We start from the raw sequence: 12,366 nt of genomic DNA on the forward strand, positions 1-12,366 counted from the left end.
ACCCTGACTCGGTGCCAAAAGGCCACGTGTCCGTCATCACCAAAGTTGCCTCGGCTCGGGAACTTGGGTACGATTGGGGAAGGTCACTTCGTGAGCACCCCCGCTCGCCCAGTCATAGACCGGCCTCTACTAACCATGATATCAATTTTTGAAAACTTTGTATGTTCTTATTCCGGTTATTAGCCTAGGTTACTATGTGATGCGCACAGCATACAAGTATAGACTGGATCGCCTGAATTGGAACAAAACATTTCATGTTTGTTGTGTTTTTTGAAAATGGTTTACTACCCGCAGGTAGGCTTGAAACATTTGATGATTCATTCCAATTCAGATAACCCGACCTTCACCCACAGGCATTCAGGCAGATATATCACATAAGCAATTAGCCTCATGATAAGCATGCTATCATGGCATTCACTCACACGCATGTAAGGATGCTAAAGCATAAAACTCACCGAGTACTCCAAGCCAAAATAGAAACTACGTTAGAAATCATGTATGATCCTAAATATACAGAAATGCCTAATGCAACACATGCAAAAATGCAACTATAGCAGGCTCGGCTATTCTAAGATGGCATGTGAAATGCTACAACTATCATGTATTCAATTTGGAATTGAAAGTACAATGCAGTTAGTATGGTGCGCCGAGCCCGGTGCATGCAATACAGATGAATGAATGCAAACATGCTGTCATACTGTATGCTAATTTAAATATGCCCTAATCTAACCATCATAAGCAGGTAAATAAAAGGGAGAAAGACATGGGGTTGGAAGACATACAACACACACACGCACACTTATTACAGTTATGCCCTCGCGCAGAGGGTCCGAATAAATAATACAGTCCGAATATTACAGTCCCGAATAAAAGAATATTACAGTCCGAAAAATATACAAATTCCTAATTAATTAATGAATTAACTAAGAAAGCAAATAAAACTGGCGTGCAAGCCAGGGACTGCCTTGCTTCTGATGGATGATGCATGTCCGAGTTGTCTTGCGCGGAAATCCACCGGAATGCCCCAATTAGCCTCTGTTTACACCTGTTCTTGAAATGCGTGCCAAGCCCCAAAAAGTTGCTGATTCTTCGTTTTGCTGCAACAGAGAGCAGGAAAGGGGCATAGCAATGTATTTACACAGATATATGCATGTCTCGAACCTCGTGCCACCAATCACGCATACCGAGGCATGATGGCCGAGGAATCGAAATGCACAACTCAATATAGGATGAATGCACATGAAACTACAGATAAAACCTAACTCCATCATGGATAATCCGGAGTGTCGGTGACTGGGGAATTGAGATACATTCCGTCACTCGGAGTACGAAATGTACCTCGTTTCTCGTGTCCGGGCTAACTCCTATTCCGAACACGATGTAATATGCATGACATGCATGAAATGCAACTAAGATACAATCCTAACATACACCATGTTATGAAAGTGAGATGCCTCGAAATGCGTGCACACTGGCACGCAAACCGAGAAAATGACAGAATGCAATCTAAGATACAACCTAGTATGCACTATGCTATGAAAATGAGATACCTCGAAGTGCGTGCACACGGGCACGCAAACCGAGAAAATGACAGAATGCAATCTAAGATACAATCTAGTATGCACTACGCTATGAAAATGAGATGACTCGAAGTGCGTGCACACGGGCACGCAAACCGAGAAAATGACAGAATGCAATCTAAGATACAACCTAGTATGTGATATGGACTTATACCAACATGAGTGAGCCTCAGCCACACTCACATAAGAGGCCGACGGATAAAAATGGAGTGCCTCGAAATGCGTGCACACGGGCACGCAAACCGAGGCGATGACAGAATGCGATGAAATGACAAATGGGCTTATACCAACATGAGTGAGCCTCAGCCACACTCACATAGGATACCAGCGGATGAGAATGAATTGCCTCGAAATGGTCAAAGAGAAGAAATGTTACTCACCCTTGAAGACTAAATGCTTTTGTTGCTTCTTGGACCAATTTGCAGCTCCTTTAGCCTTTGAGAAGCCTTCCTTGTTGCTGGAAATGAAGTGGTGATGGTAGAGCTTGGTGGTGTAGAAGAAATGGTGCTTAGGGACTTAGGAATTTTCAACGAAATGAGAGGGATAAAGATGGATATGTGTATGGAAGCTTGAAGAACTATTTTTCTAACCCCTACAAGTCAAGCCACCAGCTGGTTATAAGGGCCAAAAAGGGGGTGTAAAGGTGGGGGAAAAGGAGGGCAACTTTCCCCCACAAAATATCCCCCGGATATTGATATTTTCTGGGGGATAAAGCTCCACAGTTGTAAAGTGAACAGTGCAAGGAACACGGCCGGCCAGTTACTTTTGCTGCAGGTGGCCGGCCGGCCACACCCCCTAGCCGGCCGGCTAGGGGTCAAAAGGGTCAAGCAGATTTAGTGGCCGGCCACCACATAATGGTGTCCTCCCATGTGTGTACATCACAAATATGTGGTTCAAAGTTCAAGAATGTGGGTCCAAGGGGTTCAACATTAGCCCGGAAGGAGGGGTTCAAAAGGGTCAAATTGAATTACTGGCCGGCCACCATTTTTTAGGGTCCTCCCATGTGTGTACATCACAAATATGTGGTTTGGGTTTGAAGAATGTGGGTCCAAGGTGTTCAACATTAGCCCGGAAGTGTGAAAAACGGGCGCCGGAGGGTGTCGGAGGATGTATAACTGGTTGTTGCAACAATTGCTGGCCTCCCACCCTTCAGTGACCTCCCCGGTGATAAAACAGAGGCACCTGCCAAAAATGAACGAAAACCGTTGCAAAACGAATGTTCGGAGGCCAAAACGCGCAGTTCGAGGTCCCGGAAACTGCCCGTTAAACACCGAAAATGGTATCCGACCACGAAGTGGGTTTCTCAGGCCCCAGTGTCCCTCAAAAGGGAGAAAATAGGAAGTATGCCAAAAATCAGAACAAACGGAGATGGTTAGGCGGTCCCGAACCGAGGCACACGGCCTGACGGCTCCGAAAACCGGGAACCAGACTCCGAAATAGCCAAAATGGCCTACGGCCACCAAATGTAGCCTACGGCCACTGAGAGATGGTCTACGGGACCTTTCCCTCCCCTCGGGGAAAGAAACAGAGAAAACCGAGCCTGGTTCGCAAACCGAGGCAAAGCACAAAAGAGGGTTCGGAAGTCCGGAGGCAGGGCTCACGGCCGCGACTCTGAAACTTCTGAACGAGCACAACATGCAACATCACCAAGCGCTCAATCGGTGACGTCTGAGTCTTAAGGTCGGTCAAAAATGGGGTGTCTACAGTTGCCCCTCTTTGACAGAACTCGAAAGTCATAAGTGACGGGAGTGAATGTCAAAGCCCAGAGACGACCCATTTTTGACAAGGCCGAAGACTTAGACAAACGTACAAGATAAACAGAGATGTGCCCGCAGGCATGCCCGCAGGCAGGGGGCAAAATGCAAATGATATGCAAGAAGCCAAACATAACTCAATGATCATGCAAATGCAGCAAGATGTAATGAAGCAAGTATTCGCAAATAGATGCAACAGTTTTAAGCAAGAATGCAAAGCAACAACTACATTTCATGCAGTTAAGAAATGCGGAGGATTATTCAATCCCCGCCACGTCTCACACGGAGAAGATACGATACCTGCGCGATTCGTCTGGTCGCACCAGCCTCAATTGAACCGTACATACAATATCGTGCCTGCAAAAGAGAGAAATTGCAACAAGTACAACATGCTACCAACATATATTTAATGTGATTCCGAAAGTTCGACACACGCAGTGCCGGTGAGTGTATGCATCGCAATGCAAGAGTGGAACATGCGTGACAACGTATGCTCAAACATAGAGGTATGCCAATATCAAGAAATGTGCATGTTAATGCAGGTATGCTCATGAGAATGCAAGTTATGTGCATGATAGTACAAAATGAGCATGAATCAGGGTGCCCGTTTGTCATGAAGTAACGAGTACGGAAATGCGCGTTTCGGCGAAGGCGACTTAATCATGGCCTCCGACCCACTTCCCGGAAAGGCCACAACTCATTCAAAAAGGATACACTTTGATTTTGATGAATGATGATGAGACACATGTCAGATCTCGAAGCCGAAGTTCCGACGGAGCAATTTCGCGACCGGAAGTGTACTTTTCTTGAACTTTTTCGGGTCTCGGGAACTCCGATCTTCCTCAAAATTTGCAGGGAGCTAGGTGAGCCTGTGAGGGACATGGCCGGCCGGTTATATGGGAGGGGGGAGGTGGCCAACCGATTTTCCAAAAAGCAAATAGCTGGCCGGCCAGTTTTCCAAAAAGGAAATGGCTGGCCGGCTAGAAAAAGTGGCCGACCGGCCATATGCCCAAATCCGAGGGCATTTTGGTATTTTCACCTCCTTTTTTATGCTCCTTCAATCCAAGACTTGGGGCCTATATAATGCAGCCGAGACTTCTTCCTTTCTTGCCTCCCACAACACTTTCTTCTCCAGATCTGAGTTCTATACGCGTTTTCCAACGCCCCACGTAAGTTGTTTTCGCAAAAACATACTGTTTCAAGCACTTTGAAGCGATTAAATTTCGGTTTCGGAGCTTCTTTTCGCATTTTCGCCACTTGAGGTAAGTTTGTCTCAATATTTGGAAGATTTTCTCGGGAGTTGACTTTTGTTGACTTTTTCATTTCCCGAGAGTTGACTTTTGTTGACTTTTTCCAATTTTGGCTCATTTTCGCTCATTTTTGCTCCTTTTGCAGATTCTTTGAAAATGGCGGGCAATTCTCCCCACGGCGGAGGCTTTCCAGGTGCCGGAGATGATTTTGATCCCATGACCCTACCCCCGAGGACCTGACCTTTTATTCCTGGGAGGTACAATCCTCCAGCACATGTTCTTCCGCGCGCCGTTTTCCGTCACTTCACTAGCTTTGACGAGCGAGCACCCGGGGATCTGCTTCTCCGAGAGCTGGAGCATCACCTCTCTCATGAGGCCCGAGAGGTATTTACTTCATTTTCTGTATTTTTTCGTACATTTCGCACCTTTGCCATGCTTGAACACGCAGTTTAGCTTATGACATAGTACTTTGCTTGCATCCTGAACATGTAGTTTCAACACTCGAATTTCTGAACACTCGGCTCATTAATTAATTGTGAACGCACAGTACACATTAGTTTAGAGGTGAACACACGACTCAAACACTGATTTGTCGAACACACAGCCCGAATTCGAAAGTGAACACACAGCCCACACTTTAAATTTTCTGAACACGCAACCCAGATTGATAGTAGTGAACACGCAGCCCACAATTTAACTGAAAGTTGAACACGCAGCCCAAACTTCAAATTTTCTGAACACGCAGCCCAGGTAGATAGTGAACACGCAGCCCACAATTTAACTGAAAGTTGAACACGCAGCCCAAACTTCAAATTTTCTGAACACGCAGCCCAGATAGATAGTGAACACGCAGCCCACAATTTAACTGAAAGTTGAACACGCAGCCCAAACTTCAAATTTTCTGAACACGCAGCCCAGATAGATAGTGAACACGCAGCCCACAATTTAACTGAAAGTTGAACACGCAGCCCAAACTTCAAATTTTCTGAACACGCAGCCCAGATAGATAGTGAACACGCAGCCCACAATTTAACTGAAAGTTGAACACGCAGCCCAAACTTCAAATTTTCTGAACACGCAGCCCAGATAGATAGTGAACACGCAGCCCACAATTTAACTGAAAGTTGAACACGCAGCCCAAACTTCAAATTTTCTGAACACGCAGCCCAGATAGATTTAGTGAACACGCAGCCCACACTTTAAATTTTCTGAACACGCAGCCCAGTTGAATAGTGAGAATGCAGCCCACACTGATAGAAAGTTGAACACGCAGCCCAAACTTTAAATTTTCTGAACACGCAGCCCAGATTAAATAGTGAACACGCAACCCACAATTTAACTGAAAGTTGAACACGCAGCCCAAACTTCAAATTTTCTGAACACGCAGCCCAGATAGATAGTGAACACGCAGCCCACAATTTACTGAAAGTTGAACACGCAGCCCAAACTTCAAATTTTCTGAACACGCAGCCCAGATAGATAGTGAACACGCAGCCCACAATTTAACTGAAAGTTGAACACGCAGCCCAAACTTCAAATTTTCTGAACACGCAGCCCAGATTAGAATTGCATGTAGCTTATTTCACTTCATCGGCATACAGTCCATTTCATTCCATTGGCACGCAGCCCAGTTCATCTCATTGGCACACAACCCATTTCATCTCATTGGCACACAGCCCAATCATTTCATTGGCACACAGCCCATTCATTTCATCGGCACACAGTCCAGTTCATTTCATTCCATTGGCACGCAGCCCAGTTCATCTCATTGGCACACAGCCCATTTCATCTCATTAGCACACAGCCCAATCATTTCATTGGCACACAGCCCATTCATTTCATCGACACACAGCCCAGTTCATTTCATCGGCACACAGCCCATTCATTTCATTGGCACACAGCCCAGTTCATCTCATCGGCACACAGCCCGTTCATTTCATCGGCACACAGCCCATTTCATTTCATCGGCACACAGCCCAGTTCATTTCATCGGCACACAGCCCATTTCATTTCATCGGCACATGTATTCATTCTGAATGCAGGTTGGTTCCCGTAGTGTGCGGGGGTATGGTTCCACCATCGCGCGGGACTGGTACGCTGAGCTCCCAGAGGGTGTCCGAGACTTAGTAGACTTGGCAGGGTTCGGGCCCTTCTGCGTCGGGTTGTCACGTTGTCCTGCCAGGAGGACACTGATGGCAGCCTTGGTAGAGAGATGGTGGGACACCACCAACTCCTTTCATTTCTCTGCCACTGGAGACATGACCATGACGCCTCTAGACTTTGCTGTGCTGACTGGCCTGGACATCGGAGGTTGGTCCATCCCCTATGATGAGGATATGGGTGAGTGGGAGGCCGCTTGGATGTATCTATTGGGGGCTCACCCGCCTGTTGACAGGGTTTCTGGGAGAGTCCGATACACTTGGTTCTCTTCCCACTTCCGGCGGGCGGAGATGGTGCCCGAGACTCCTGAGGAGACGGAGCAGTACGCCCGTGGTTTCCTTATGTTCCTCTTCGGGACTACCCTGTTCGCCGATAGAGGGAACACAGTTGGGTTATATCTGCTGAGCGCTCTGGTCGACCTATCACAGGTCAGTAGATTTGACTGGGGGGGTGCCGGCCTGGCTACCCTTTACTTTTATATGAGCGCGACCTCCCGCGGGCGGGGCGATTTACTTGGCGGCTACTGGAGAGCCTGGGAGGTACTTTTCTGTCTTCTTGATTTACATTTCTGCTCTTCATTACTTGTACATTGCACTCACAGCGCACTTTTACAGTCTGTATTTTGCTCTCAGCATTTCGTACTTACATTCTGCACTGCTTTTCTCAGCTATGGGTCTATGTATATTTCCCAGCATTAGCCCCAGAGTTGGAGGTGGCAGGGCTTCCTATGACCCCATACTCACTGGTGTTCGAGGGCCCGCACCGGCCGAGACCTCGAGAGACCCTCCTTTACCTGCGACAGTACTTTGACACTGTGCGACATTCAGAGGTACCTCAGAGCTTTCAGTTCCTTTCATTTTCATCTTTGATTTGCTCTGTATATTCTCGATTTCTGATTGGTTTATGCATTTATCATCCGCAGATCTCATGGCAGCCCTGGGTGTCCCTGGGTGATGGTCTCCGACTTCAGTATACCGGAGGGTCGGATATCTCCCAGTATAGGGTCCTGCTCGAGGGGCCGGTTGGCAGGGCATGGTTTCTAGGGGAACGCTTTCTGCGCCAGGTACGGGGGTATCTTTCTCAGGATCCTCCCGCGGTACCCCCAGTCAGTATGCGGACTGCTGACAGGCTCTCTTACTCGGAGGTAGTCGGCGCCATGCTGGGTAGTGATGCTTTACTATATATTGAGGAGGGGGACTACGCCACTTACCGTCACATATATTTGATGCCTCCATTGACGGGAGCTCGTATCCCGATGATGAGGCCTGCCGGTATGTCATCCTCGGGCCAGGCTCGGGCTCGGGCTGCAGACGCCCCTTCTACTAGTAGGGCTGGTACATCTAGAGGTGGGAGTAGACCGGTTCCTCCGATTCCGTTGACTTATCCTCATCCTGGATGGCTAGATATGCCGACTGAGTTGATGGCGTGGCAGTATGGGGCTATCTCTCCGACCCCGATCCCGCTAGAGCCTCCGATGCCCAGTGATCGATACGCCATTGATCCTGACTCACCGCTGGTATGCTCCACTGTTTTTCATTCATCATTCAGATGTTTAGACATTCTTTTGTTCACTGATGATTATGAACTCATATTTGCAGCCACCGCGAGGGTACATGGAGGAGGTGGTTGGACTGGTGGCCACACTCGAGGGCATGGTCCTGCGTAGGGAGGCACAGTTGTCTGTCGCGGGCATTCAGGTACCCTTCAGTTTCCTGGCATTTATCATGCTTCTGATGACATGTTGATTTCTACTGCATCGATAGACTACTTGTGTAGAACACATCTGACACACACCCCACTTGTACACTGTATTTACATGCACCAACTTCACGTAGCCTTTGCTTGTATCTGCATCTGATGTATATATTTGGACTGATGTATTTGAATTGAACTCTTTGTTTTCAGATGCCTTCATGGTCCGGTCAGCCGCAGGCCAGGCCACCTGGGCCTCCTTGGGGAGCTGGGCCATCTGGGCCTTTTCAGGGAGTTGGGTCACCCGGGCCTTTTCAGGGGGCGGGGCCATCTCGGCCTTCCCGAGGAGCCGGGCCATCTAGGCCTTTTCGAGGAGCTCGAGGAGGGTCTATCCGCAGACGCAGGGCTCACGTTGTAGAGGTGGAGCCTGATGAGGAGGAGGAGGATGCTGAGGAGGAGGAGGAGGCTACCGACCGTCAGTCAGAGACATCTGCTGAGGAGGGGGGCTCCGGTTTTGGCTCGGGGAATAGAGGCGAGGCTGAGGGGGATCCTGAGGATGACAGCTCCGACTTAGATGATGATGATGGCGCGGAGGTTGTCCCGCAGAAGAGGATGAGGAGTGCTTCTCGTTCCCACTCCCGAGGACATTAATGTTGCTATTTCCTGCTTTATTTTTCTTTTACTAGTAGTTTGTAGCACTTTGCACATTGTTAGGCAGTTTTATTTTTTGTAAAACTTGTACCTTTGTTTGTTGTAAAGCATGATGGAATGAAATAGCTTTTGAAAAGGTGTTTGTATTTTAAACTTTTAGCATCGTATCGCATCATTTTATTTTGCACAAAAATGAAATTGAATGGGAATGTGCATTGTGTAATCACCAAGTCAGGTAGTGAACCGACGCAACAAACTAAGCAACTCAACTTACTAAGATATAACAGGACCTTAGGAAGTTTACAACTCGATAAGCAAAATGCAACAATGTTGACAACGCAAATAAACAAGACTTTAAACGAAGATTGTTTAAACAGAGAACAATGGCTCAAAAACACGAAACACGTCCGCTCGACAAACAACTCGATAAGCAAAACAACAACTCGATAATCAAAACTACAACTCGATAAACAAAACGACAACAGAGTGTACTTCGGACGATCTGGGCACCGGAACGCATCCGAAACGGAGGGAGATGAAGGCCTTTGACTCTCTCGTTGCATGGAAATGCTTGGAACTTTCCCTCGAAGGGTAAAACAGGGCCAAGGAGATATACTGCAGCATTGCCGGCCATCTTTGGGAGCCGGCTGGCCATTTTTGTGGAGAGAGACAGCTGGCCGGCCAGTTTTGTAAAAAGTAAATGGCTGGGCAGCCAGAAAAGGTGGCCGGCCGGCCACTTAGTCCTGCAGCCACCAGATTTTTGACACGTGTCCCCGTGAATAGTGTTTTTCCCTCTATAAAAGCCTCAACTTCGAGAACATTCATTTCATCTTAGTTTTAGCCAAAGATGGAGGCGTTTCTCGCAGAAAATGTCACATCTTGGATCTCTTCTCTAGATGGCTCGGAAAAGCTGAATTTCCGGGGTTTCGGCTTGAATGCACTATTCACGCTAAGCCGTACTCCGCTACAGCTTCCTTTTCTCCATGCCGCGGCAAGGTTCTGGAATTCAGTGACGCATGTTTTTAGCTTTGGCGGCCAAGAGATGTGTCCCACTGTAGACACCCCATTTTTGACCGACCTTAAGACTAAGACGTCACCGATTGAGCGCTTGGTGATGTTACATAATGTGCTCGTTCAGAAGTTTCAGAGTTGCGGCCGTGAGCCCTGCCTCCGGACTTCCGAACCCTCTTTTGTGCCTTGTCTCGGTTTGCAAACCAGGCTCGATTTTCTCTGTTTCCTTCCCCGAGGGGAGGGAGAGGTCCCGTAGACCATCTCTCAGTGGCCGTAGGCTACATTTGGTGGCCGTAGGCCATTTTGCCCATTTCGGAGTCCGGTTCCCGGTTTTCGGAGCCGTCAGGCCGTGTGCCTCGGTTCGGGACCGCCTAACCATCTCCGTTTGTTCTGATTTTTAGCATAATTCCTTTATACTCCCTTTTGAGGGACACTGGGGGCTGAGAAACCCACTTCGAGGTTGAATACCATTTTCGGTGTTTAACGGGCAGTTTTCGGGACCTCGAACTGCGTGTTTTGGCCCCTGAACATTCATTTTGCAACGGTTTTCGTTCATTTTTGGCAGGTACCTCTGTTTTATCACCGGGGAGGTCACTGAAGGGCGGGAGACCAGTAATTGTTGCAGCAACCAGTTATACATCCTCCGACGCCCTCCGACGCCCGTTTTTCACACTTCCGGGCTAATGTTGAACACCTTGGGCCCACATTCTTGAACTTTGAACCACATATTTGTGATGTACACACATGAGAGGACCCTAAAAAATGGCGGCCGGCCATTAATGTTACTTGACCCTTTTGACCCCCTCATTCCGGGCTAATGTTGAACACCTTGGGCCCACATTCTTGAACTTTGAACCACATATTTGTGATGTACACACATGAGAGGACCCTAAAAGTTGGTGGCCGGCCAGTAATTCCACCTGACCCTTTTGAACCCCTCTTTCCGAGCTAATGTTGAACCCCTTGGACCCACTTTCTTGGACTTTTAACCACAGGGTTGTGTTGTACACACATAGGAGGATACCATCAGTTGGTGGTCGGCCACTAAATCAGATTGACCCTTTTGACCCCTAGCCGGCCGGCTAGGGGGTGTGGCCGGCCGGCCACCTGCAGTAAAAGTAACTGGCCGGCCGTGTTCCTTGCACTGTTCACTTTACAGCTGTGGAGCTTTATCCCCCAGAAAATATCAATATCCGGGGGATATTTTGTGGGGGAAAGTTGCCCTCCTTTTCCCCCACCTTTACACCCCCTTTTTGGCCCTTATAACCAGCTGGTGGCTTGACTTGTAGGGGTTAGAAAAAATTGTCTTCAAGCTTCCATACACAAATCCCTCTCTATCCCTCTCATTTCCTTGAAAACTTCCAAGTCCCTAATCACCATTTCTTCTACACCACCAAGCTCTACCATCACCACTTCATTTCCAGCAACAAGGAGGGCTTCTCAAAGGCTAAAGGAGCTGCAAATTGGTCCAAGAAGCAACAAAAGCTTTAGTCTTCAAGGGTGAGTGACATTTCTCCTCTTTTGACCCTTTTTCTTGATCCATTTGTAAGCCCTATATGCTTATTGTTTCAAGCTCCGGCCCTAACTGAAAGGGGCCCTCTTTTGAGCTCATTTTCACTTTTCATTAAGGGCTCAACCCTGTTTGAGCCCTCCATGATGCACTTGCTTCATTGATCCTCTTATATGTCATAATCTTGCATGCTATTTTTGGCCCATGAGTAATCTGTTTTTGAGCATGATGTAATCTGTGAATATGCTTATTTTGGGCCCTTATTCAACATTGTTGAAGGGCCCCTCACCATTTGATGCCTCCATGTGCCACTTGTAGTTATATCCCTTATTTGGCCCCATTTTTGCATAAATTGGCAGCCCCCTTTGCTTCTGTTTTTGTCTTTTCCACAGAACTGAAAGTGGCCTTATTTTGGCCTATACTTCATGTTTCATTAACATCTTTTTTCTGTTTGGTGATTATTTTGTATACTTCATGTTATAGCACCTTTTGAGCCTCAATCTTGTGCCTTTTTTTTAGCATATTTGTATATTGATTTGAGGCTTGTCATATACTGTAAACATTCATATTTTTGGTCCCTCTTCAATGTTGTAGAAGGAACTTTTTCAGTTTGGATTTTGCTTATATCACTTGCTTCATTACCCCTCTCTTGGCCCCTATTCTTGCAAGCCATTTCTGCCATACCTATGCTTGCTGTTTGGCCATGTTTATAACTGTGAAAGTGCCTTTTTTGGGACTGCCTAGCTTCTGTCTTTGCA

At 47.4% G+C, this 12,366-nt stretch overlaps 1 protein-coding gene across 1 annotated transcript; it reads left to right on the forward strand.

Moving 5' to 3' along the window:
- Positions 1-7,796: 7,796 nt before the first annotated feature.
- Positions 7,797-9,222, forward strand: LOC145792376 (uncharacterized). Its single transcript, XM_082873116.1, has 3 exons — positions 7,797-8,260; positions 8,343-8,441; positions 8,650-9,222. The coding sequence occupies exons 1-3, from the start codon at positions 7,856-7,858 to the stop codon at positions 9,085-9,087; spliced, it is 942 nt and encodes a 313-aa protein (XP_082729242.1). The 5' UTR covers positions 7,797-7,855; the 3' UTR covers positions 9,088-9,222.
- The last annotated feature ends 3,144 nt before the right edge of the window (positions 9,223-12,366 follow it).

The sequence above is a fragment of the Camellia sinensis genome, chromosome 6 (genome assembly GCF_055761805.1).
Source record: "Camellia sinensis isolate YWXY chromosome 6, ASM5576180v1, whole genome shotgun sequence".
Taxonomy (NCBI): domain Eukaryota; kingdom Viridiplantae; phylum Streptophyta; class Magnoliopsida; order Ericales; family Theaceae; genus Camellia; species Camellia sinensis.